The sequence below is a fragment of the Anoplopoma fimbria genome, chromosome 13, assembly GCF_027596085.1.
Source record: "Anoplopoma fimbria isolate UVic2021 breed Golden Eagle Sablefish chromosome 13, Afim_UVic_2022, whole genome shotgun sequence".
In the NCBI taxonomy this organism is placed as follows: domain Eukaryota; kingdom Metazoa; phylum Chordata; class Actinopteri; order Perciformes; family Anoplopomatidae; genus Anoplopoma; species Anoplopoma fimbria.
In genome coordinates this window covers 29256754-29284125 of record NC_072461.1, presented here as the reverse complement: position 1 = coordinate 29284125, position 27372 = coordinate 29256754, and the positions used below count along the sequence as shown (strand labels likewise).

Sequence of the window (27372 nt, the reverse complement as noted above, 5' to 3'; positions counted from 1 at the left end):
CCTGAGCTCTATTGGACTATACTGAACCCCATTGGACTCTACTGAGCTCTACTGGACTCTGCTGGACTATACTGAACCCCACTGGACTCTACTGAGCTCTGCTGGACTATACTGAACCCCACTGGACTCTACTGAGCTCTACTGGACTATACTGGACTCCACTGGACTATACTGAACTCTGCTGGACTCTACTGTGGCTTCTGTCTCTGTTCTTGTTATTTATTATAAATAGATGCTCCATTAAACTATTACTCTATCAAACTGTTGCTATGGCGATAAGTGACACGTCACACACAGACAGGTTTTATTAGAACAAAGCAGTGAGAATTCAGGCGAGTATAAACAGGAAGTGATGTCACTCTGTTTCGTGTTTCCAGCCCAGGAACCAGCCGGTGAAGGTCGGCGGTTCAAATCCCTGTTTCACCGTGACAATCGGTGTACGAGGGTCTCTGTCAGCCGGGTCGCTCTCCAGGTACCTGACAGCTGCACACATAGTTAGCTGTTAGCATTTAGCATCCAGGACCACCTGAACCAGGTGTACACACAGTTAGCTGTTAGCATCCAGGACCACCTGAACCAGGTGTACACACAGTTAGCTGTTAGCGTCTCACCTGACGCCACCGCCTCCGTCTTCTCCTCCTCACGAGCCTCGTTTCCGATCCAAACAAATACCTGCAGGAGGACACAGGAAGTGAGGAGACGAAGAGGATAAAGATGTTGGACATGTTACCATGGTGATGGTTGGAGACTTACCTGGTCCCAGGTATCCAGGATCATTACATCATCAGGAACAAGGTCGTCCTGCATCAGCTCACCTAGAACTTCCTCCATCTGAAGACAAACACACACACACATCTGGTTTAGACGTTACCACCCGAAGGTTTCGTTATTCTAGCACCCATCTCTCCAGTATCCTAGCAACGACACCCCTTAGTGACCACATCACCCCCTCACAGATATGGGTGACGGGCGGTTGAGGGACTGGTAAGGGATGGAGACGGACGGGTGAGAAACAGGAGAGGGACGGTGAGAGACGTGTGACAGATGGGTGAGAGATGTGAGGGACAGGTGACGGACGGGTGACAGACGGGTAAGGGACGGGTGACAGACGGGTGAGGGACGGGTGACAGACAGGTAAGGGACGGGTGAGGGACGGGTAAGGGACGGGTGAGGGACGGGTAAGGGACAGACAGACCAGAAAGCATCCCGTCTGGTTGGAGCAGGCAAACAGACGAGGGGGAGAAGCCTCCATCTTGTTCTTCAGTCGGGGGGGTCCACAGTGGTCCTCCTGCCCCCCCAAAGCATCCCAGAATGCACCTGTGATCAAACACAGATAGAGATTCAGGTTTAATGCAGTTCATTGGACCAAACAGACTCCACATCACCCTCCCCCATCACCCTTCCTCCTCACCTTCTTCCTCCCCCATCACCCCCTTCACCCACTTACCCTTCATCCTACCCCTCACCTTCTTCCTCCCCCTCCTCCAGTGGGGTGGGGGTCACCTGCAGGAGTCCAGCCAGGTGCTCAGCTCCGTGGATTTCAGCTGAGCTGCTTCCTCTTCCTCTCCACATCCAGGATCCAGAGGAGGAGACCAGCAGGAAGACATCACTGGAGTTCAGTCTGGAGGAGGACGGATCCAACTGAGGAGGACCGGTCAAACTGGTCAAACTGGTCAAACTAATAACGGTTGGAGTCAGATTACAAATCCGCCTGATGACGATGTGACTGACAACTGTGTTAAAAAGAATGAGTGTGGGGCGTTCGGGAACTAAAGTGAGTGTTTGTTGAGGAAAGTCTATCTAATATACAACTTTATTCAACTTTATATAACGTTATGTTGAATTCAATAACTTGTTTCATAAGATCATCTGTGGGAATAAGGGAGGCAAGCGGTTCCATCAGAAGTGGTAAACCGGAAAGTTGGGAAAAAAGAATAACATTTCCTGTCCAAGTATCATTTGTCCTTTAAGGAGGTTACCATGACCTGACACAAAGAAGGAAAAGAGGACGTGAGTGAAAGGCCAGATGTGTTTTGTTATGGTCCAATCGACAAGACTGTCTGAAAGTGATGTAAGGGGGGCGAGACTAAGGGTATAAAAGATATGTAAGAACTAACGTGTCGGACTTTTGTTGTAAGCTCGTCTGCAATAAAGTATCCCCGCTGGTTGCTAAACTCGTCTCGTCTCTTCACTGCATTTCTGCCACAACATGTGGGACGTTCGGGAACTAAAGTGAGTGTGGGGCGTTCAGGGACTGAAATGAGTGTGGGGCGTTCAGGAACCAAAGTGAGTGTGGGGCGTTCAGGGACCAAAGTGAGTGTGGGGCGTTCAGGGACCAAAGTGAGTGTGGAGCGTTCAGGAACCAAAGTGAGTGTGGGGCGTTCAGGAACCGAAATGAGTGTGGGGCGTTCAGGGACTGAAATGAGTGTGGGGCGTTCAGGGACTGAAATGAGTGTAGGCTCTGGTTTTCTGTCTCACCTCCACAGCTCTGGAGTCTCCCACTGGATTGGCTCGCACCTGGAACAGACGTGTATCTGCCACCTCTGATTGGCCAGCCCCTCTAGAAGTCCCGCCCTTGTACACCACCATTGGTTGGCCCCTAAACACAGTCATGAGGTGGGCAGGCTCTTTGCCCTGAACCACACGGACCTGCAGACGGTCAGAGGGGGATCAGGTCAGGCTCGGAGGGTTAGAGACCCGGTGTATGAACAGATCTGGGTCCGGTGCTCTACCTGTACTGCCCCCCCTCCCAGTTCTTCATCCAGCTGGATTGCCAAGATGGCCGACACTCCGACCTCATCCTGGCTGGACTCTGCTCCCTGCCTGAACAGAGAGGTTTGGTTTAATATTTAAACAGGCCCTATTATGATATTTTTATCTCCTGTTACAGTTACAACATGTTTAATGCGTTAATCCCCATAATCCTCCTTGTTTTTCTCATCATTCTGTCCTGCAGCTCCTCTTCTCACCCGCTCTCTGAAACTCTCCGTTGTAGCTCCTCCCTCCAGAAAGCAAAGTGTGCTCTGATTGGTCAGCTAGCCCACTCTGTTGTGATTGGTCAACGTTTCACATTTCAAAAAACTCTTCCTCTACCTTCAGCTCCGTCTCTCTCTTTTGTTGTCTGAAGGCCAAACTATCAAAGTTACATTATGACCTCATAAAGTTACATTGTGACCTCATAAAGTTACATTATGACCTCATAAAGTTACATTGTGACCTCATAAAGTTACACATTGTAACCCTCTGCACTATACTTTTGCTCTGGCTTATGCTTTGAGATGCTTGTTTAAGAAAGGAGATGCACTTATGACTTCTGGTGACTAGTAGTTCTCTTGAATACCTATGTTGAATACACTTCCTGTAAGTCGCTTTGGATAAAAGCGTCTGCTAAATGACTGTAATGTAATGTAATGTAATGTAATGACCTCATAAAGTTACATTGTGACCTCATAGAGTTACATTGTGACCTCATAATTTTACATTGTGACCTCATAGAGTTACATTGTGACCTCAGAGTTACATTATGACCTAATAAAGTTACATTATGACCTCAAAAGTGGAAAAGCATAATAGGGCCACTTTAAGTCTCCAGAGGAAGCTCCTCCTGTCCTTAAAGTACCTGAACACATCGTGCAGAAACACAGTTAAACCAGCTAATTATTCATATATTCATGTATGAGTATGAGATCACCATATGTAGATGATGTCACCCTCTCTGTTGTTGTGATGGTAACGATACAAGATGATGTAACTGTCTCCTCCATAGAACTGACCGAAGACAGACGGATCCACCGGAACCTTCTCCGGTCCCTCAATACGCCAGAGCTACAGACAGACAGGTAGAGACAGACAGAGAGAGAGATAGACAGACAGTTAGAGAGACAGATACAGACACACACAGAGAGAGAGAGAGACAGAGAGACAGACAGACAGGCAGACACACACACAGAGAGACAGACAGACATTGTGCATTGATAAACTACATGTCCCATGACTCTTAGCTGTAGTCGATTGGTCGGATCCATCACCTGTTTCTCTCCGTCTCCTCGGTCCAGCATCCCGTGCTGCGCTGCCATGGCTTCTGATTGGTGGAGCTTCGATGCGTCAAACGGAACCTGTCCAATCAGAAGAGTTAGTTTGTGGAGGGCAGTTCTCTGATTGGTCCTGGTCCTGATTTGAGTACCTTCTCTATTCTCGCGATCTGATTGGATACATAGGCTGTTCCCATGCCGACGGTGTAGTCAGGGTCCCTCCAGTCCTTAAAGAACTGTTGGAAGAGCGGAGTCTCCCCGTTCTCAGGAAGGACCTGAATCTGAAGGGGGAGACAGGTGGGACGGGGGAGACAGGTGAGAGAGGTGAGACAGGTGGGACATGTAGAGATGAAGAGCTTCAGTTATATGTGTGTTTACATGTGTGTGTTTACCTGTGTGTGTGTTTACCTGTGTGTTTACCTGTGTGTGTGTGTGTGTGTTTACCTGCGTGTGTGTTTACCTGTGTGTGTGTGTGTGTGTGTGTGTGTGTGTGTGTGTGTGTGTGTGTGTGTGTGTGTGTGTGTGTGTGTGTGTGTGTGTGTGTGTGTGTGTGTGTGTGTGTGTGTGTGTGTGTTTACCTGTGTGTGCGTTGGGTAGTTCATCTTGCTGATAAACTTCTCTGCACTCTTCAGAACCGCCCGACGCTCTTCAGTGTTAGCATCCTTACCTGAACACACATCACAATATCAGGCCTGTCTCTCTCTCTCTACCTGTCTGTCTGTCTCTCTACCTGTCTGCCTGTCTGTCTCTCTACCAGTCTGTTGTTGGAGTTTGATTTAATCAAAATAGACTACCACTATTGATTATGTAAATGTTTGAAGCTTACATATATGACATCACACACTCTCTGAACAGACGGTTGTGATAAAGAAAAGCTCAGCGACCTGCAGATCAAAGGAAAGAGGGAGGAGCTTCCAGATCAAAACAGCAGGTAGACTATTTAAGAGCACGTTAAAGAGGTTCATAACAAGAATAAACTCTGTTTCCAAAAAAATAAATAATAATAAGCTCCATAGACTGGACACTATGGTCTGACTGGTTTCAGACTGGACACTATGGTCTGACTGGTTTCAGACTGGACACTATGGTCTGACTGGTTTCAGACCAGTTACCTTTCCAGACGAAGATGTGTCCGTTGGCCCCGTTGTCGAGGATGAAACACTCGCTGGACTGCAAAGCATCCTGGGAGAACGGGTTGTGCTCTGCTACCATGGTAACGTCAATGTCACCATCTGCGTTAGACACCTGGTGGAGAGACAGACAGGTGACCACTTCCTGTTGTAACGTCACAATAAAAGTCTCAAAGTGGACACATGGAAGGTTTTGGATCAGTGACATCATAAGCAGCCGCAGAGCTGATTGGAAGGTGAGAAACATCTGGACCAATCAGAACACACCATCTGTGTGAATGTTACCTGGTAGAGCTGAGCCAGCTTCCTGTTAGAGGCGTCAACTCTGGTGTCGTCAGCGTGAGCGTCAGGCAGCTCCGGCTTCTCCCCGAGGACCTGAGAGGTCAGAGGTCAACAGAGAGGTCAGAGGTCAACAGGACTCTTCAACAGGAAGAAGTAACAAGTAAACAGCATACATGTGGTACATTAAGTATATACTTATAGTACATATGATATACTTGTAGTATAATAATAATAATAATAATAATAATAATAATAATCAATCCTTTATTAGTCCCACAATGGGGAAATTATTTCTCTGCATTTAACCATCCCGGAGGAGCAGTGGGCTGCAATGAAGCGCCCGGGGAGCAACTTGGGGTTAGGTGTCTTGCTCAAGGACACCTCGGCATGTTGCCGGTAGAGGGGTTTGAACCACCAACCTTGTGGTTACGGGACAAGCGCTCTACCTCATGTGCCACAGCCGCCCCATTTGTATTTGTAGTAGAAGTATATTCATCACCTGCAGCATCCTATTTGGCTCCTCCCCCTCCTCACAGACCAGCAGCTGGCCCCGCCCACACCGCTCGTCATCACGGATACCCCGAGACACCTGTCAATCAATCAATCAGTCAGTCTTGATGTCACCGAATAATGATGATGTCATGATGTGATGTCATCACTCACCATGGTGGCCTTCAGCTTTTCGAAGTGGTTGCTATGGGAACCAGACCACTGGATGATTTCCTGCAGAGAAAGAGAGAGAGAGAGAGAGAGAGAGAGAGAGAGAGAGAGAGAGAGAGAGAGAGAGAGAGAGACAGGTTCAGAGCTGTCTGTCCACGTCTCCCTGTCTCATACCTCCTACTGTCTCTCTGCCTGTCTCTCTCTCTCTCTGCCTGTCTCTCTCTCTCTCTCTCTCCCTGTCTCATACCTCCTACTGTCTCTCTGCCTGTCTCTCTCTCTCTCTCTCTCCCTGTCTCATACCTCCTACTGTCTCCCTCTCTCTCCCTGTCTCTCTCTCTCTCTCCCTCTCTCCCTGTCTCATACCTCCTACTGTCTCTCTACCTGTCTCTCTCTCTCTGCCTGTCTCTCTCTCTCTCTCTCTCTCTCTCTCTCTCTCTCCCTGTCTCATACCTCCTACTGTCTCTCTGCCTCTCTCCCTGTCTCTCTCTCTCTCTCTCTCTCTCTCTCTCTCTCTCTCCCTGTCTCATACCTCCTACTGTCTCCCTCTCTCTCCCTGTCTCTCTCTCTCTCTCTCTCCCTCTGTCTCATACCTCCTACTGTCTCTCTGCCTCTCTCTCTCCCTGTCTCTTACCTCCTACTGTCTCCCTCTCTCTCCCTGTCTCTCTCTCTCTGTCTCTCTCTGTCTCATACCTCCTACTGTCTCTCTCTATACCTTCTCATCTCTCCACCTGTCTCTCTGTCTTGGACTCTTCTCCTGTCTCACCTTTCTACCTGTCTCACCTCTCCCAGGTCCAGTATAAAGCTGTCTCCATGGTTGAAACTCTCCCAGCTGACAGGAACCTCCGTCGCCCTGATGACGCGTCGACCTTTGACCTGCAGCAGCCTCTCAACTTCCACATCATTGGTCACCACATGTTGAAACCCTGAAGCCACGCCCCCTTTCTGTGTGAGAGGAAGTGATGTCATCACAGGATCTTTGAAGATGTAGTGATGACAATGACACCTCAGCAGTACTGATACGGTAGTACTGGTAGTAATACTCTGTACTTACCATGTACTTAAGTCCGGTTCTGAAGTACCCAGAGAAGGTTCTGGACTCGTGGCCCTGGACTTCGCGGTACTGGATTGGCGCCCCCTGGAGGAAATCGTCCATCTGCACCGCAAATATGGCCGCCGCCCCACTCTCATCCTGAGAGCACTCTGACCCTGCATGACAACCGACCAATTACAACGCAGAACCAGAGACACATCACAACCAGCTACAGAGGCTGCTACCAACCGCTAGTACTGCTGCTACTACAAGTACGAGTACCCTGTTGTAGAACGTGATGTGTAGAGGTCTTTACATGTGGAGTTCCTCAGGGTTCCTACCCAGGGCCAGCTCTAGTAGTATTAGTACATAATGTATTATAGCAGTACTAGTACTAGTACCTATCCAGTAGTGCAGGTCGTACTGCAGGTGTAGTAGTATTAGTACATTATGTATTGCAGTAGTTGTAGTACTAGTACCTATCCAGTAGTGCAGGTCGTACTGCAGGGTTCCCTGGCGGTTCTCGGTGCTGTAGAGAACCAGGTACGTGTCCCCGCTGTAGAACCCTCCGTACAGACTCACAGGAACAGGAACCAGCTCCATGTTCTCGACTCGCCACACCTGAAGCCCCGCCCTCTGACCCGCCCCCTCAAACTCTGGATGAAACACCATGATGTCACCTGCAGGGGGAGGAGCCACACAACACCTGAATACTAAGACGTTTGCAACGCAGCTGTTAACTACTTACTGTGTACTTGTACTTCAGAGGACAACAGTGTAGTACTACATTTCCTCCTTGTTACTAGGTTAAAAACATAAACATGATGAACTGTCCAACATCGTTGTACAATCAAAAGAATCTAAATGATATATTTTAGAAATAATTTGTGTTTATTTACAAACCAAAATATTAAACGTGTCTTTGTGGAAGAAACAAAGTGAAAGTTTAATATCGTCTTTTCAGAGAGACACAGAGACAGACAGACAGGGAGACAGACAGACAGACAGACAGGCAGACAGACAGGGAGACAGACAGACAGATAGACAGACAGGGAGACAGACAGACAGGGAGACAGGGAGACAGACAGACAGACAGACAGGGAGACAGACAGACAGGGAGACAGACAGACAGGGAGACAGACAGACAGACAGACAGGGAGACAGGGAGACAGGGAGACAGAGAGACAGACAGGGAGACAGGGAGACAGACAGGGAGACAGAGAGACAGACAGGGAGACAGACAGACAGACAGGGAGACAGACAGACAGGGAGACAGAGAGACAGACAGGGAGACAGGGAGACAGGGAGACAGACAGGGAGACAGGGAGACAGACAGGGAGACAGACAGACAGGGAGACAGACAGACAGGGAGACTTGAACAGAATCTTCAGCTGATCTAAAGCTGAAGAGTTTCTGGAGCTCAGAATGAAACAAAAGATTCACTTCTGTTTTCTACGGACTAAAGCATGAAGTGATTGATCATAAATGTTAAAGAGCAGCAGAGAGAGATGAAGACAAACTCACCGTTGGACGTTCAGTTAGATTAAAGAGCTGCAGAACGATGAGCTTCACCTGAGACTGTGGGGGAGGAGGAGGAGCCTGTGGGGGAGGGGAGGAGGACAGGTAACTCTACCTGTCCTCCTCCCCTCCCCCACCTGACACACCCAGCTGATGTAACCAGCCTGAAACTCTGCTGCTGAAACCTGAAGACTGTTGAATTACTAATCATCATATTCAACTGCATGAGCACACGGACCTGAATATATAAACATATGTATACATATACATATATACATATATATATATATATATATATATATATATATATGTATATATATGTATATGTATGTTTATATATATGTATATATATATGTATATATAAACGTATATATATGTTTATAATGTATGTTTATATATATATATGTATATATATATGTATATATAAACATATATATGTATATATATATATATATATATATATATATATACATATTGGTATATATATATATATGTATGTATTGACCATCATTTTATATATATATATGTATATATATATATATATATATATGTTTATACATATATATACATAAATGTTTATACATAATATACATAAATATATAAACATATATACACTCTCCCTCTTCCTACACACACTGTGGACACTATTTACTTTGTCCCATCACAATCTGTGTCAGCAGTACCAGGAAGTTCTACAACATGCTACATTTCTTTCAGAATAAAAGCCTTGTGTTTAGGATGAGGAGATTCTGTCACATAAAGACGCTTGTGGATTTTATTTTGAAATGGAAACAGGAAGCGTTGAGATAAAATAAGTATTAACTTTGTAGTAATGTTGCTGTATGACGTAAAAACAACAGGGTCGTTGGAGAAGAGTGAGTCCTGATCTACCCGGCATGCATTGCGCGGTGATCGCCGGTGAACGAACCTATTTACTACATCCGACAAACCATGAAACATTAAATAAAGATAATTAAATATTAAATAAAGGTAATTAAATATTAAATAAAGGTAATTAAACATTAAATAAAGGTAATTAAACATTAAATGAAGATAATAAACATTAAATAAATATAACAAACATTAAATAAAGATAATTAAACATTTCATAAAGATAATAAACATTAAATAAATATAACAAACATTAAATAAAGATAATTAAACATTAAATAAAGATAATAAACATTAAATAAATATAATAAACATTAAATAAAGATAATTAAACATTTAATAAAGATAATACACATTAAATAAAGATAATAAACATTAAATAAAGATTACATTACATTACATTACATTACAGTCATTTAGCAGACGCTTTTATCCAAAGCGACTTACAGGAAGTGTGTTCAACATAGGTATTCAAGAGAACTACTAGTCACCAGAAGTCATCAGTGCATCTCCTTTCTTAAACAAGCATCTTAAAGCATAAACCAGAGCCTCCACTGAGGGGTCAGGACAGAGAGAAGCTGTGACCGGGTGGATCGGCCACAGGGACCTCTGAGCGACAGGGCAACCAGTCACCCCAGGCAGCAGAGAGGAGTGGTGGGGCAGGGGTGTGCATTAAATATACATTAAATAAAGATAATTAAATATTAAATGAAGATAATGAAATATTAAATGAAGATAATGAAATATTAAATAAACATAATAAAACATTAAATAAAGATAATAAACATTAAATAAAGATAATAAACATTAAATAAAGATAATTAAATATTAAATAAAGATAATAAAACATCAAATAAAGATAATAAACATTAAATAAAGATAATAAAATATTAAATAAAGATAATTAAATATTAAATAAAGATAATAAAACATTACATAAAGATAATAAACATTTAATAAAGATAATAAACATTAAATAAAGATAATTAAATATTAAATAAAGATAATAAAACATTACATAAAGATAATAAACATTTAATAAAGATAATTAAACATTTAATAAAGATAATAAACATTAAATAAAGATAAACATTTAATAAAGATAATAAACATTAAATAAAGATAATTAAACATTAAATAAAGATAATTAAACATTCAATAAAGATAATTAAATATTAAATAAAGGTAATTAAATATTAAATAAACATAATAAAACATTAAATAAAGATAATAAAACATTAAATGAAGATAATAAACATTAAATAAAGATAATAAAACATTAAATAAAGATAATAAAATATTAAATAAATATATTTAAACATTAAATAAAGATAATTAAATAAATATAATAAAACATTAAATAAAGATAATTAAACATTTAATAAGATAATTAAATATTAAATAAAGATAATAAACATTAAATAACGATAATAAAACACTAAATAAAGATAATAAACATTAAATAAAGATAATTAAATATTAAATGAAGATAATGAAATATTAAATAAACATAATAAAACATTAAATAAAGATAATAAACATTAAATAAAGATAATAAACATTAAATAAAGATAATTAAATATTACATAAAGATAATAAAACATTACATAAAGATAATAAACATTTAATAAAGATAATAAACATTAAATAAAGATAATTAAATATTAAATAAAGATAATAAAACATTACATAAAGATAATAAACATTTAATAAAGATAATAAACATTAAATAAAGATAATTAAACATTAAATAAAGATAATTAAACATTCAATAAAGATAATTAAATATTAAATAAAGGTAATTAAATATTAGATAAACATAATAAAACATTAAATAAAGATAATAAAACATTAAATGAAGATAATAAACATTAAATAAAGAAATAAAACATTAAATAAAGATAATAAAATATTAAATAAATATATTTAAACATTAAATAAAGATAATAAACATTAAATAACGATAATAAAACACTAAATAAAGATAATAAACATTAAATAAAGATAATTAAACATTTAATAAAGATAATTAAACATTAAATAAAGATAATAAACATTAAATAAAGAAAATAAACATTAAATAAAGATAATAAACATTAAATAAAGATAATAAACATTAAATAAAGATAATAAACATTAAATAAAGATAATAAAACATTAAATAAAGATAATAAACATTAAATAAAGATAATAAACATTAAATAAAAATAATTAAATATTAAATAAAGATAATAAACATTAAATAAAGATAATAAACATTAAATAAAGATAATAAACATTAAATAAAGATAATAAACATTAAATAAAGATAATAAACATTAAATAAAGATAATTAAATATTATCCATCCATCCATCCATCTCCTCCTCTTATCCGGGGCAAGGTCTCGGGGGCAGCAAGCTAAGGAGGGTCCTCCAGACCTCCTTCTCCCCAGCAACACTTTCCAGCTCCTCCTGGGGAACCCCGAGGCGTTCCCAGGCCAGACGAGATATATAATCTCTCCAGCGAGTTCTGGGTCTACCCCGGGGCCTCTAACATTAAATAAAGGTAATTAAATATTAAATAAAGATAATTAACATTAAATAAAGATAATTAAATATTAAATAAAGATAATAAAACATTAAATAAAGATAATTAAATATTAAATAAAGATAATAAACATTAAATAAAGATAATAAACATTAAAGATAATAGAGATTAAATAAAGATAATAAAACCTTGAATAAAGATAATAAACATTAAATAAAAATAATTAAATATTAAATAAAGATAATAAAACATTAAATAAAAATAATTAAATATTAAATAAAGATAATAAAACATTAAATAAAGATAATAAACATTAAATAAAACATTAAATAAAGATAATAAACATTAAATAAAATATAAAATAAAGATAATAAACATTAATCACACATTAAATAAATATAATGAAAACAAAAAATATTATTCTGAAACCGGAACTGATACAACCCTTTTTGTGCTTTTATTCTGAAACTTCTCCCCGGATGTTTTTGTTTCGTTCTCTGACCCGGATCAGCTGTTAGTGTGGTAACCAGGTTAACTGTTAACAGGTCTACTGGTCTACTGGTTAACTGTTTACTGGTTAACTGTTTACTGGTTGACTGTTTACTGGTTAACTGTTTACTGGTTAACTGTCTACTGGTTAACTGTCTACTGGTTAACTGTCTACTGGTTAACTGTCTACTGGTTAACTGTCTACAGATGGAGGCGTTCAGCAGGCTGGGCAGCATGCTGCTACACGCTCTAGAGACGGTGAGACACACATATGTTACTGCTGTCTGTCTGTCTGTCTCTCTGCCTGTCTGTCTCTCTGCCTGTCTGTCTGTATGTCTGTCTCTCTGCCTGTCTGCCTGTCTGTCTCTCTGCCTGTCTGTCTGTCTGTCTGCCTGTCTGTCTGCCTGTCTGTCTGTCTGTCTGTCTCTCTGCCTGTCTGTCTGGCCTGTCTGTCTGTCTGCCTGTCTGTCTGTCTGCCTGTCTGTCTGTATGTCTGTCTCTCTGCCTGTCTGTCTGTCTGTTGAACAGACTACAGCTCAGTTTGGAGCTAACAGCTAAAGCTAGCCTGTACATGTGTCCTGTTTACCTGCAGCAGGTGAGCTGGTGACGTGGAGGAGGTGTGACGTCACAGGTCAGCTGGTCTCAGGTCAGCTGGTCTCAGTGTGACGCCTTAAGGCAGAATATGAATGTTTAATATTGTGCTCTTAAAGAAACACAATGAACTGTTGTTAATCCTTAAAGAACTTAAAGAAGCAGAACCAAACAGAACCAAACAGAACATGTAGTCCATAAGAACCAAACAGAACCAAACAGAACATGTAGTCCATAAGAACCAAACAGAACCAAACAGAACATGTAGTCCATAAGAACCAAACAGAACCAAACAGAACATGTAGTCCATAAGAACCAAACAGAACCAAACAGAACATGTAGTCCATAAGAACCAAACAGAACTAAACAGAACATGTAGTCCATAAGAACCAAACAGAACATGTAGTCCATAAGAACCAAACAGAACCAAACAGAACATGTAGTCCATAAGAACCAAACAGAACCAAACAGAACCATAAGAACCAAACAGAACTAAACAGAACATGTAGTCCATAAGAACTAAACAGAACATGTAGTCCATAAGAACTAAACAGAACATGTAGTCCATAAGAACCAAACAGAACCAAACAGAACATGGAGTCCATAAGAACCAAACAGAACCAAACAGAACATGGAGTCCATAAGAACCAAACAGAACCAAACAGAACATGTAGTCCATAAGAACCAAACAGAACCAAACAGAACATGTAGTCCATAAGAACCAAACAGAACCAAACAGAACATGGAGTCCATAAGAACCAAACAGAACCAAACAGAACATGGAGTCCATAAGAACCAAACAGAACCAAACAGAACATGTAGTCCATAAGAACCAAACAGAACCAAACAGAACATGGAGTCCATAAGAACCAAACAGAACCAAACAGAACATGGAGTCCATAAGAACCAGCGGTTCTTCAGCAACACTATTCCTCACCTAATGTCCAGATGTTCTACAACAAACACCAAATGACAGGTTTCCTTTCATTACATACTTTATTTAACATTCAAAGTCTGCATCATGCAAACATGTAGCCTGCTGGACTCTGAGCTGCACAAAGAGGAAACATCTGGCTGCTCTCGGCCAATCGGTGCATTCCATTCTGTTAATCACCCGTTAATCTCCCGTTAATCTCCTGTTAATCACCCGTTAATCACCCGTTAATCACCTGTTAATCACCCGTTAATCTCCCGTTAATCACCCGTTAATCTCCCGTTAATCTCCCGTTAATATCCCGTTAATCTCCCGTTAATGGATCCGGTGCAGCACATCACCGGTCCGGCAGAACCAACCATCCCTCAACATCAGTTCCTCCTGGTCACATGATCACAACATCCATCAGTATTCACCAGTCAACATTCACACCAGCTGTCTCTCTCTCTACCTGTCTCTCTCTCTACCTGTCCGTCTCTCTACCTGTCTCCCTCTCTACCTGTCTGTCTCTCTACCTGTCTCCCTCTCTACCTGTCTGTCTCTCTACCTGTCTCCCTCTCTACCTGTCTGTCTCTCTACCTGTCTCTCTCTCTACCTGTCCGTCTCTCTACCTGTCTCCCTCTCTACCTGTCTGTCTCTCTCTCTACCTGTCCGTCTCTCTACCTGTCTCTCTCTCTACCTGTCCGTCTCTCTACCTGTCTCTCTCTCTACCTGTCTCTCTCTCTACCTGTCCGTCTCTCTACCTGTCTCCCTCTCTACCTGTCTGTCTCTCTACCTGTCTCTCTCTCTACCTGTCCGTCTCTCTACCTGTCTCTCTCTCTACCTGTCCGTCTCTCTACCTGTCTCCCTCTCTACCTGTCCCTCTCTCTACCTGTCTCTCTCTACCTGTCCTACCTTCTCTACCTGTCTCCCTCTCTACCTGTCTGTCTCTCTACCTGTCTGTCTCTCTACCTGTCTGTCTCTCTACCTGTCTCCCTCTCTACCTGTCTGTCTCTCAGAGGGAGCCTACAGTGGACCTGTTGGAGTCCTTTGTGGATCATTGGAAAGCAATAACAAACTATTACATCAAGACGACAGGTGAGTTTACCTGCAGACTGTTCCCTGTTCACACCTGACAGCCAATCAGATTCACCGTCTACGTGTGTGTTTACGTGTGTGTGTGTGTGTGTGTGTGTGTGTGTGTGTGTGTGTGTGTGTGTGTGTGTGTGTGTGTGTGTGTGTGTGTGTGTGTGTGTGTGTGTGTGTGTGTGTGTGTCTGTGTGTGTGTGTGTGTGTGTGTGTGTGTGTCTGTGTGTGTGTGTGTGTGTGTGTGTGTGTGTGTGTGTGTGTGTGTGTGTGTGTGTGACTGTGTGACTGTGTGTGTGTGGACACCCTGGACTGGGTGAAGTCTGACTCAGACACTGTAATGGTGTCTGAGGATGTAATAACTGACTGTACAATCTCAGTAAGGGTAACTGTCAATGATACTGAACATCATGTATCACCAGCTCACACACGCAGGTACCTGCTAGGGTTAGAACAGCAGAGGCAGCAACAACACTGGACTGGTCTAAAGCTACAGGGAAAGCTAGCATGTATTCCCACTGCAGATCACACAGTTTCTCACACAATATTCAAGAACTATGCAGTTGATGAGGATATTCTTACATTTGCAGTTAAAGCCAGATTACAAGTTCTTCCAACCAGACTCAATCTCTCTCTGTGGTACCCTAACAGATTTCCTCCTCATTGTCTGCACCACGACAACTCAACCATAGAATCACTGTCACATATTCTGAATGGCTGCCATGTATACAAGGGCATGTATATTTCCAGACATGATAGAATTGTTGATTTACTGGTTAAGAACATGCTTTTATATACCCCACCTTCCTCCGTTAAAGTATATACCCATTCAAGGGTTTCATCTGACATGTTCACTCTGTGCAATAACGAAGTTGACTATTTTTCAAATGTGACAGCCAATACACCAGATGTTATTGTTGTTGATGAGGTAAGCAGAGAAGTCACCATCTTAGAAGTAAGCTGTACGTTTGACTATAGTCTGGAGGAGGCATTCCTTGCCAAGGTTACAAAATACCAACTTCTCAGAAATGAGATTGCACAACTGGGGTACACCTGCAAACTACTTGTGTTTATATTTGGAAGCCTTGGCCATGTCCACAGACTCGTCATAAGGGGTTTGCAGATGGCTGGAATTCGAAGCCAAAAGCTAAAGCACTTGCAAAATTCTGCTCCATATCTGTATTAATAGGCAGCCGCCACATATGGAGGAGACGCTGCTTCCTGTATCCATAGACTGAGATCAGACATGTCAAAGAGATTCTGGGCTTGATGAGTGCATCTACCAGTGTTTGTGTTCAAGATTTGTTATTGTAAAATGTGAACATAAATAAATGACTAAAATGTGTCTGTGTGTGTGTGTGTGTGTGTGTGTGTGTGTGTGTGTGTGTGTCTGTGTCTGTGTGTGTGTGTGTGTGTGACTCTGTGTGTGTGTGTGTGTGTGTGTGTGTGTGTGTGTGTGTGTGTGTGTCTGTGTGTGTGTGTGTGTGTGTGTGTCTCTGTGTGTGTGTGTGTGTGTGTGTGTGTGTGTGTGTGTCTGTGTGTGTGTGTGTGTGTGTGTGTGTGTGTGTGTGTGTGTGTGTCTCTGTGTGTGTGTCTCTGTGTGTGTGTCTGTGTGTGTGTGTGTGTGTGTGTGTGTGTGTCTCTGTGTGTGTGTGTCTGTGTGTGTGTGTGTGTGTGTGTGTGTGTGTGTGTGTGTGTGTGTGTGTGTGTGTGTGTGTGTGTGTGTGTGTGTGTGTGTGTGTCTGTGTGTGTGTGTGTGTGTGTGTGTGTGTGTGTGTGTGTGTGTGTGTGTGTGTGTGTGTGTGTGTGTGTGTGTGTGTGTGTGTGTGTCTGTGTGTGTGTGTGTGTGTGTGTGTGTGTGTGTGTGTGTTGTGTGTGTGTGTGTGTCTGTGTGTGTGTGTGTGTGTGTGTGTGTGTGTGTGTGTGTGTGTGTGTGTGTGTGTGTGTGTGTGTGTCTCTGTGTGTGTGTGTGGTGTATTGTGTGGTGTGTGTGTCTCTATGTGTTGTGTGTGTGTCTCTGTGTGTGTGTGTCTGTGTGTGTGTGTAGATGACAGTACTCCTGTCACACAGACGGAGGTTCCGTGGCGTCTCAGACAGATGTTGGACATTCTGGTGTACGAAGAGAAACAATTTGTGTAACATCAGTGATCTACATCAGTGATGACATTGGTGACATGACTATTGGTGCATTGATCTATTGGTGCATTGATCTATTGGTGTATTGATCTATTGGTGCATTGATCTATTGGTGTATTGATCTATTGGTGTATTGATCTATTGGTGCATTGATCTATTGGTGCATTGATCTATTTGTGTATTGATCTATTGGTGCATTGATCTATTTGTGTATTGATCTATTGGTGCATTGATCTATTGGTGCATTGATCTATTGGTGCATTGATCTATTTGTGTATTGATCTATTGGTGTATTGGTGCATTGATCTATTGATCCTCAGGTGGAGGACACAGGACCATGTATGGAGTATCTGCTGCAACACAAACTGTTGGAGACTCTGTGCACTCTGGGGAAGGCTCAGGTAACAAGAGATTCTGATCGGGTCTGATTCTACTCAGTCTCTGTGTCCTCTCATGTTAATCCTCCTCCTCCTCCTCCTCCTCCTCCTCAGTATCCTCCAGGCATGGTTCAGCAGGTCTTGTTGTTCTTCTCTAAGTTGTTGTCTCAGATCCAGAAGCCTCTGCTGCAGCTGGTCAACGTCTACAGACCTGTGCAGGTAAGACTGCTACACCTGGTGTGAACCAATCACTTCTCTGATTAGTTTGTCTGGAGTCATGGTGATGTCACTGTCTGACATCACCTCTGCCCCGCCCCCAGAAGCTGATTGATCTCTGTGCACTTCCTGGTTCCCACACTGAGAAGGAGGAAGCTCAATTCTTATTGGTGATCTGCTCCAGAGTGAAACAGGATCCGCACACGCTCAGATACATCTTACAGGTAACTAACCCTTAACGAGCACCGTTAACCAGCTCCATCAGCCAACAAGTCCCTCTACCTGTCCACTAACTTCATGAAATACTGTGAACACTGTCGTGGTGATCAGTATCAATGTCCCACAGAATCATTTAAACAACAGTTATTGATTTGATAACGTTTTATTGAATCTCAAACGTTATTCTATGTTTTCAGATTCTGGATAAACCAGCAGCCATGAAACCAGCTTCTGACCAATCACAGCACTCAAACCTCCAATCACAAGCCTCCAATCACAAGAAAGAGCCGACACTGCCCTCCAGCCAATCGGATTCATCTACCTGCAGCCCCGTCCAATCAGAGTCCCGTCTGCTGTCAGCTCTGCTGCAGCTTGCCAAGAGTCAGGTCAGTGAACTAGTTAACTACAACCTCCTAGTGCGGCCCCTGAAACATACAATCATAACGAACTAGTTATCAGTCAGCGATACCTACTGAACGACAACAAGGTGACGACAACAAGGTGACGACAACAAGGTGACGACAACAACGTGACGACAACAAGGTGACGACAACAACGTGACGACAACAAGGTGACGACAACAAGGTGACGACAACAAGGTGACGACAACAAGGTGACGACAACAACGTGACGACAACAACGTGACGACAACAAGGTGACGACAACAAGGTGACGACAAGAACGTGACGACAACAAGGTGACGACAACAAGGTGACGACAAGAACGTGACGACAACAAGGTGACGACAACAAGGTGACGACAACAACGTGACGACAACAACGTGACGACAACAACGTGACGACAACAACGTGACGACAACAATGTGACGAAAACAAGGTGACGACAACAAGGAGACTACTGAACTTATCATCCAGTAGTCTCCTTGTTGTCCTCCAGTAGTCTCCTTGTTGTCCTCCAGTAGTTTCCTTGTTGTCCTCCAGTAGTCTCCTTATTGTCCTCCAGTAGTCTCCTTGTTGTCCTCCAGTAGTCTCCTTGTTGTCCTCCAGTAGTTTCCTTGTTGTCCTCCAGTAGTCTCCTTGTTGTCCTCCAGTAGTCTCCTTGTTGTCCTCCAGTAGTCTCCTTGTTGTCCTCCAGTAGTCTCCTTGTTGTCCTCATGCTACCGTGTCTCCACAGAGGGCTTCGGTGTGTCTGAAGGCCTATGAAAGCCTCCTGCTGCTGTCTGCTCTCCAGTCTGAATCTTCAGGGGAGATTCTGGCCAATCATACCCAGCTGGGAGAGCTGCTAGCTGGGAGGCTGCTGCAGCTTTACTCCCTGCTGCCCCTGGAGAGTCTGGATCCTGGAGAGGTGCAGAGCTGGCCTCATACGCCATGGAGGTACACTGAACGCACACTAAACACACTTCTTACCTGGTACATCACCATGGTAACTGATGCTGAATGGAGCAGGTGGTGTTGGAGATCAGAGATCTACTCATACAAACGCTCCGCCCACTGACCAATCAGAGCACATCAACTTAACAGAACCCACACATGTATGTATAGGCAGATCTACGGTCTCTAGATGGAGCAGTGATTTTATGAATCTTTTCATTTAAACACCTTCACACAGTCAGTGATTGATTATCCGGCTGCTCTTCCTGCATCTGTCAGATAAAACTTACTTTCAGTCTCATTTGTGTAATAATATAGTTTAATGACCTTTCTTTAAATGTTTCACTCTGCTGACTACCCCGGCTATGTTCAACTCACTTCCTGGTTCGTAGCTTTGCAAACCTCTTCTTTGTGTTTTCAGCTCTCAGTTCTCCCGCTGCAGCTCTGATCTCAGGTCTTCTGCTGCTGATCACGTGACCAACTTCTTCTCTTGGCTGGACTTCCTGGACCACCTGATGAGAGAAGCTCCTCAGGTACACACACACACACCTGCACACTGTCTGAATGTGTTCACAGTATCATTCTCAAGTGTTTCGTGTGTGTGTGTGTGTGTGTGTGTGTGTGTGTGTGTGTGTGTGTGTGTGTGTGTGTGTGTGTGTGTGTGTGTGTGTGTGTGTGTGTGTGTGTGTGTGTGTGTGTGTGTGTGTGTGTGTGTGTGTGTGTTAGCAGGTGTTAGCAGTGAAGCTAGCTCAGTGTGTCCATCGGTTTTGGTTGTTTGACGTTCTTCAGCCTCAGCTGCTGCACACGTAAGTCTGCACCTCACCTGTGTTTACTAACTGTACAGTGACCCTACAGTACAACACCTCACCTGTGTTTACTAACTGTACAGTGACCCTACAGTACAACACATCACCTGTGTTTACTAACTGTACAGTGACCCTACAGTACAACACCTCACCTGTGTTTACTAACTGTACAGTGACCCTACAGTACAACACATCACCTGTGTTTACTAACTGTACAGTGACCCTACAGTACAACACCTCACCTGTGTTTACTAACTGTACAGTGACCCAGTACAACACCTCACCTGTGTTTACTAACTGTACAGTGAACAGTACAACATCACCTGTGTTTACTAACTGTACAGTGACCCTACAGTACAACACCTCACCTGTGTTTACTAACTGTACAGTGACCCTACAGTACAACACCTCACCTGTGTTTACTAACTGTACAGTGACCCTACAGTACAACACCTCACCTGTGTTTACTAACTGTACAGTGACAGTACAGTACAACACCTCACCTGTGTTTACTAACTGTACAGTACAGTACAACACACCTGTGTTTACTAACTGTACAGTGACACCTCACCTGTGTTTACTAACTGTACAGTGACAGTACAGTACAACACCTCACCTGTGTTTAGTTTACTGAATACCTGCTCAACCCCTACATACAGTCTCACTGCTCCAGGTCGCTCTTCTCTGTCCTCATCAGGGTAAGACACACACAGACATCACCTGTCTCACTGCTTTCAGAGCAGACTAACATCAGCCTGTCTGTGACAGTGACAACACATCACCTGTGTTTACTAACTGGACAGTGACAGTACAGTACAACACATCACCTGTGTTTACTAACTGTACAGTGACAGTGACAGTACAACACCTCACCTGTGTTTACTAACTGTACAGTGACAGTACAGTACAACACCTCACCTGTGTTTACTAACTGTACAGTGACCCTACAGTACAACACCTCACCTGTGTTTACTAACTGTACAGTGACCCTACAGTACAACACCTCACCTGTGTTTACTAACTGTACAGTGACAGTACAGTACAACACCTCACCTGTGTTTAGTACTTACTTACTTACTTCAACCACCCGCTGCTGCACGAATACCTGCTCAACCCCTACATACACCTGTTTCACTGCTCCAGGTCGCTCTTCTCTGTCCTCATCAGGGTAAGACACACAGACAGACATACACCTGTCTCACTGCTTCAGGTCAGAGCAGACTAACATCAGCCTGTCTGAGTTTTATTTTTGTTAAACTGTGACAGTACAGGACAACACATCACCTGTGTTTACTAACTGGACAGTGACAGTACAGTACAACACATCACCTGTGTTTACTAACGTGACAGTGACAGTACAACACCTCACCTGTGTTTACTAACTGGACAGTGACAGTACAGTACAACACATCACCTGTGTTTACTAACTGGACAGTGACAGTACAGTACAACACATCACCTGTGTTTACTAACTGGACAGTGACAGTGACAGTACAACACATCACCTGTGTTTACTAACTGGACAGTGACACTACAGTACAACACCTCACCTGTGTTTACTAACTGGACAGTGACAGTACAGTACAGTTCAGGTGTGTTTGTTTTGTTCAGGTGTGAGGAGGTGGTCCTTGTCTCCACCTCCATCCTCTGTGTTGCTGTCAGATTGGTCCAGTCTTCATCTCTGCTGGATGTCCTGGTTCACTTCGTGCTGAGAACACACACACTGACTGACCTGCTGCTGCAGCGATGCGACCACATCTCTGACCAGGTAAGTCCAGAACACATCACATGTATAGATACAGGTGATTCTGCAGGTAAGACCCACAAACCGATCCAGGTGTGTCTCCCTGTCCCCAGATCAGTTTGGCGTCTCTGTCTCTGGTGGAAGAGTTACTACAGAAGCCTCACAGAGACATTCTGGATGAGCTGGTGTTGAGTTTCCTGCAGAGTCGTAGTTACCTGTCTCTACCTGCTGCAGGACAGGACGACAGGTACACTGAGAGCCATGAGGCCAATGAGGACATCGAGTGAGTCCAACACACTGTGACATCACAACATGACGTCATACAACCTTCAACAGCAGATTATAAAACAGAATAAACAAACATATTGATCACAGTGAAGATAATCATGTCTGTCTGTCTGTCTGTCTGTCTGTCCAGTGGTCTGGAGGAGGACCCGTTCTTCTCCGACAGCTTGTTGTTCTCAGACAGTCAGCTCCTTCCTCCTCTCTCTGGTCTGGGATCAGCTTCTGATGTTGTCAACAGGTAACACACACACACACACACACACACACACACACACACACACACACACACACACACACACACACACAAACTGACTGGTTTCATTGTGTGTGTGTGTGTGTGTGTGTGTGTGTGTGTGTGTGTGTGTGTGTGTGTGTGTGTGTGTGTGTGTGTGTGTGTGTGTGTGTGTGTGTGTGTGTGTGTGTGTGTGTGTGTGTGTGTGTGTGTAGTTTCCTGTGTTTGGTTCCAGTTCAGGTTCGATCAGCTCAGCTGCTGCAGGAGGGAGGATACGAGTCGTATGTCCACGACGCTCACACACTGGTCAGATCACACACACACACACACACACACACACACACACACACACACACACACACACACACACACACACACACACACACACACACACACCTTGGGTTGAAGGACGTGCTGCTATGACAACAGATCCAGTTTCATTTAAACCGTCTTCAAGAAACATAGAAGTCAGACTCGCATACGTGATGATCTGATAGCTGGTTGGTCCTCACCTGAAGAACCGGACCTGGTTCTCATAGAGATAGAAGGTACTGATGGTCTTCTTCTTCTGCTCCTTCCTCAGGTGACCGAGTGTCAGTCTCTCTCTCTGTCGTGGAATTGGCCGCTTAGTCTTCTTCCTCCCTCTTCAGGTGAGGGGGAGGAGTTCTTCGAAGGTCACCTGCTGAAAGTTCTGTTTGACCGACTGGGACGCGTCCTGGAGCAGGTAGACACCCACCTGTCTGTCCTCTGTGATGACTCACCTGTACACCTGTCTGTCCTCTATGATGACTCACTGTACACCTGTCTGTCCTCTATGATGACTCACTGTACACCTGTCACAGGTGAGTCATTGTTTATCTTGTGTGATTGCAGCCGTACGAGTTGAACCTGAAATTGACGGCAGTTCTGTCCAGACTGTCGGCCTTCAACCACCCGCTGCTGCACGAATACCTGCTCAACCCCTACATACACCTGTCTCACTGCTCCAGGTCGCTCTTCTCTGTCCTCATCAGGGTAAGACACACAGACAGACATACACCTGTCTCACTGCTTCAGGTCAGAGCAGACTAACATCAGCCTGTCTGAGTTTTATTTTTAACTGTGACGTCTGATCAATTTTTATATTGAATTGACTCACCAGTTTTTATATCTGTCTGTCTGACTGTCTGTCTGACTGTCTGTCTCTCTCTACATGTCTGTCCTTCTGTCTCTCTGCCTGTCTCTCAGTTGATGGGAGAGTTGATGCAGAGGATTGAACAGGTTTCCAACCTGACAGACAGACTGTTGAACACCAGGAGAGACCTGCTCGGACTGAACCACAACACCGGGTAACTACCTGTCTGTCTGCCTGTCTTACACCTGCTCTTTGTAGCCGTGTGCAGCAGATTGCAGTTCCTCAATCACACTTTCTAAAGATGAGGCAGAACAGTTTACCTGTGTACACTGAGCTTACCTGTGTTTACCTGAGCTTACCTGTGTCTACCTGTGTTTACCTGAGCTTACCTGTGTCTACCTGTGTACATTGAGCTTACCTGTGTTTACCTGAGCTTACCTATGTCTACCTGTGTTTACCTGAGTTTACCTGTGTCTACCTGTGTACACTGAGCTTACCTGTGTTTACCTGAGCTTACCTGTGTCTACCTGTTTACCTGAGCTTACCTGTGTCTACCTGTGTACACTGAGCTTACCTGTGTCTACCTGTGTTTACCTGAGCTTACCTGTGTCTACCTGTGTCTACCTGTGTTTACCTGGGCTTACCTGTGTCTACCTGAGCTTACCTGTGTCTACCTGTGTACATTGAGCTTACCTGTGTTTACCTGAGCTTACCTATGTCTACCTGTGTTTACCTGAGCTTACCTGTGTCTACCTGTGTACACTGAGCTTACCTGTGTTTACCTGAGCTTACCTGTGTCTACCTGTTCACCTGAGCTTACCTGTGTCTACCTGTGTACACTGAGCTTACCTGTGTCTACCTGTGTTTACCTGAGTTTACCTGTGTCTACCTGTGTACACTGAGCTTACCTGTGTTTACCTGAGCTTACCTGTGTCTACCTGTTTACCTGAGCTTACCTGTGTCTACCTGTGTACACTGAGCTTACCTGTGTCTACCTGTGTTTACCTGAGCTTACCTGTGTCTACCTGTGTCTACCTGTGTTTACCTGGGCTTACCTGTGTCTACCTGAGCTTACCTGTGTCTACCTGTGTACATTGAGCTTACCTGTGTTTACCTGAGCTTACCTATGTCTACCTGTGTTTACCTGAGCTTACCTGTGTCTACCTGTGTACACTGAGCTTACCTGTGTTTACCTGAGCTTACCTGTGTCTACCTGTTCACCTGAGCTTACCTGTGTCTACCTGTGTACACTGAGCTTACCTGTGTCTACCTGTGTTTACCTGCGCTTACCTGTGTCTACCTGTGTTTACCTGAGCTTACCTGTGTCTACCTGTGTTTATCTGAGCTTATCTGTGTCTACCTGTGTACATTCAGCTTACCTGTGTCTACCTGTGTTTATCTGATCTTATCTGTGTCTACCTGTGTACATTGAGCTTACCTGTGTCTACCTGTGTTTACCTGAGCTTACCTGTGTACACTGAGCTTACCTGAGCTTACCTGTGTACACTGAGCTTACCTGTGTCTACCTGTGTTTATCTGAGCTTATCTGTGTCTACCTGTGTACATTGAGTTTACCTGAGCTTACCTGTGTACACTGAGCTTACCTGTGTCTACCTGTGGATGTATCCTCAGGCTGGAGCACTTGACCTTGATGAGAGGACTCGTCGTCCTTGAGGAGTTCTGTAAGGAGCTTGCCGCCATTGCCTTTGTCAAACTGCCCCTGGACCAGCGGTGACCCACCTGGACCAGCGGTGACACACCTGGACCAGCGGTGACCCACCTGGACCAGCGGTGACACACCTGGACCAGCGGTGACCCACCTGGACCAGCGGTGACACACCTGGACCAGCGGTGAATTCTTCTACCTGATCCTGTATGAAGTGGATCAGGTAACTCTGCTGGTCCACCTGGACTGAACATGTGGACCTTTTGACGTTTCTGAGGCGACCCTGAACGTCTCGTTGTCTCTGCCTTAATCATCTGTCTCACTTCACCCTGATTTTACAGTCTGACATCACTGTGATGTCACAGTGATGTCACTGTGAGCCTCCAGAGACTGTCCAGAGCTGGATAGAGCTGCTGAGTGGAGAGACCTGGAATCCCCTGAAGCTGCACTACCAGCTGAGAGCCGTGATGTCACAGTGACGTCACAGCCTGCACTCAAACAGCAGTTTTATTTATTTATTATCGTTTTAATAATATTTCATTATGAAGCAGAGTCTCTGTTTATAGCAGATCAATAATAATATCAATAATAATAATATGTCTCCTCAGCAGGAAACTCGATGATGATGACTCGATAATGTGAACTTTATATATATAAGGTTAATAATATATATATAAGGTTAATAATATATATATATTATATTTATAATATATATATATATATTATATATTATATATATATATATATATATATTTATGATCAGTTTTTATCCCAAAGAATGCGGCGATGAATAAATATTTAATTTGTTCTTGTCAATAAAACCTTGTGGTTCTTCTTTCAATCTTTTATTGATTACTGTCGCTCACATGAACATATTCAATAAATTACAGTACATTACATTACATTCATTTAGCAGACGCTGTAATCCAAAGTGACTTACAATAAGTGTATTCGCCCCCTGTGGTCCACAGCGGTACTGCTCCTCCAGACCCCCTTTAGAAAACCTCCCGTTTTACTGCAGCAGGTCTGACTGTCCGACCCTCAGTCCTGGTTCTGGTTCTGGTTCTCCTGGGCCCCCTTCTCTCCAGAGGGCCCAGCAAAACGGACTGCAGGAGGAGGAGAAGCTCTGCTGATCAGTATGATCAGCAGAGCTTCAAAAAGGAAGGTCTTCAGCCTGCTCTTAGTGGTGAGTGTGTCTGCCCCCCGGACTGAAACTGGAACCTGGTTCCACAGAAGAGGAGCCTGATAACTGAAGGCTCTGGCTCCCATCCTACTTTTATATACTCTAGGAACCACAAGTAACCCTGCATTGATGGAGCGCAGCTCTCTAGTTGGGTAATATGGAACTATAAGTTCCTTAAGATAAGACGGTGCCTGGCCAGTTAGAGCTTTGTAGGTGAGTAGAAGAATTTTAAATTCTATTCTTGATTTAACAGGGAGCCAGTGCAGAGAAGCTAATACTGGAGTAATATGATCTCTTTTCTTAGTTTTTGTTAGAACACGTGCTGCAGCATTCTGGATCAACTGTAAAGATCTAAGAGACCTATTAGAGCAGCCTGATAATAAGGAGTTACAGTAATCTAGTCTAGAGGTAACAAATGCATGAACTAGTTTTTCTGCATCGCTTTGAGACAGGATTTGCCTGATTTTCGCAATGTTACGTAAATGAAAAAAGGCTGTCCTTGAGATCTGTTTTATATAAGAGTTAAAAGACAGATCCTGATCAAAGATAACTCCAAGGTTCTTAACAGTAGTGCTGGATGCTAGAGCAATGCCATCTAGAGAAACTATATCGTTAGATAATTGATTTCGAAGGTGATCTGGGCCTAGTAGGATAACTTCTGTTTTTTCAGAGTTTAACATTAAGAAGTTACAGGTCATCCAGGTTTTTATGTCCTTAAGACATGCTTGAAGTTTAGAGAACTGGTTAGTTTCGTCTGGCTTAATTGATAGATATAACTGGGTATCATCTGCATAACAATGAAAGTTTACTGAGTGTTTTCTGATAATATTCCCTAAAGGAAGCGTATATAAGGTAAATAAAATAGGTCCAAGAACAGACCCCTGTGGAACTCCGTGACTAACCCTGGTTTTCAT

General features: G+C 43.1%; 2 protein-coding genes across 2 annotated transcripts in view; one reads left to right on the top strand and one right to left on the bottom strand.

The window, feature by feature from the left end:
* LOC129101450 (gelsolin-like) overlaps positions 1-8712 on the bottom strand; it is a 9280-nt gene extending 568 nt beyond the window's left edge. Inside the window, exons 1-19 of the mRNA XM_054611281.1 lie at positions 8658-8712; positions 7613-7813; positions 7155-7309; positions 6884-7045; positions 6107-6166; positions 5943-6032; positions 5447-5536; positions 5144-5276; positions 4610-4698; positions 4184-4312; positions 4029-4115; positions 3692-3825; positions 2733-2823; positions 2479-2649; positions 1467-1641; positions 1196-1317; positions 754-831; positions 612-672; positions 1-483 (exon numbers count right to left, since the gene is read on the bottom strand). The exon at positions 1-483 is cut by the window's left edge and continues 568 nt beyond it. Coding sequence (XP_054467256.1) covers positions 356-483; positions 612-672; positions 754-831; positions 1196-1317; positions 1467-1641; positions 2479-2649; positions 2733-2823; positions 3692-3825; positions 4029-4115; positions 4184-4312; positions 4610-4698; positions 5144-5276; positions 5447-5536; positions 5943-6032; positions 6107-6166; positions 6884-7045; positions 7155-7309; positions 7613-7805 — 2148 coding nt within the window. The 5' untranslated portion in view covers positions 7806-7813; positions 8658-8712 and the 3' untranslated portion in view covers positions 1-355. The remainder of the gene's footprint in view (positions 484-611; positions 673-753; positions 832-1195; positions 1318-1466; positions 1642-2478; positions 2650-2732; positions 2824-3691; positions 3826-4028; positions 4116-4183; positions 4313-4609; positions 4699-5143; positions 5277-5446; positions 5537-5942; positions 6033-6106; positions 6167-6883; positions 7046-7154; positions 7310-7612; positions 7814-8657) is intronic.
* Positions 8713-12600: 3888 nt separating this feature from the next.
* fhip2b (FHF complex subunit HOOK interacting protein 2B) lies at positions 12601-25913 on the top strand. The gene is made up of 18 exons (XM_054611283.1): positions 12601-12817; positions 15083-15161; positions 17197-17279; positions 17603-17686; positions 17777-17881; positions 17983-18102; positions 18295-18483; positions 19232-19431; positions 19850-19961; positions 20158-20234; positions 21846-22002; positions 22092-22261; positions 22397-22501; positions 22711-22801; positions 23079-23219; positions 23369-23509; positions 23723-23823; positions 25242-25913. Exons 1-18 carry the CDS (start codon positions 12767-12769, stop codon positions 25342-25344), a joined length of 2109 nt encoding a protein of 702 aa, XP_054467258.1. The 5' UTR covers positions 12601-12766; the 3' UTR covers positions 25345-25913.
* The last annotated feature ends 1459 nt before the right edge of the window (positions 25914-27372 follow it).

Bases quoted from the DNA above. Each gene is read 5' to 3' on its own strand.
- fhip2b (XM_054611283.1), top strand. From the start codon at position 12,767: ATGGAGGCGTTCAGCAGGCTGGGCAGCATGCTGCTACACGCTCTAGAG. The intron at 19,432-19,849 runs GTACACTGAACG...TTGTGTTTTCAG, and splicing joins TGGCCTCATACGCCATGGAG to CTCTCAGTTCTCCCGCTGCA. The intron at 22,262-22,396 runs GTGAGTCCAACA...CTGTCTGTCCAG, and splicing joins GAGGCCAATGAGGACATCGA to TGGTCTGGAGGAGGACCCGT.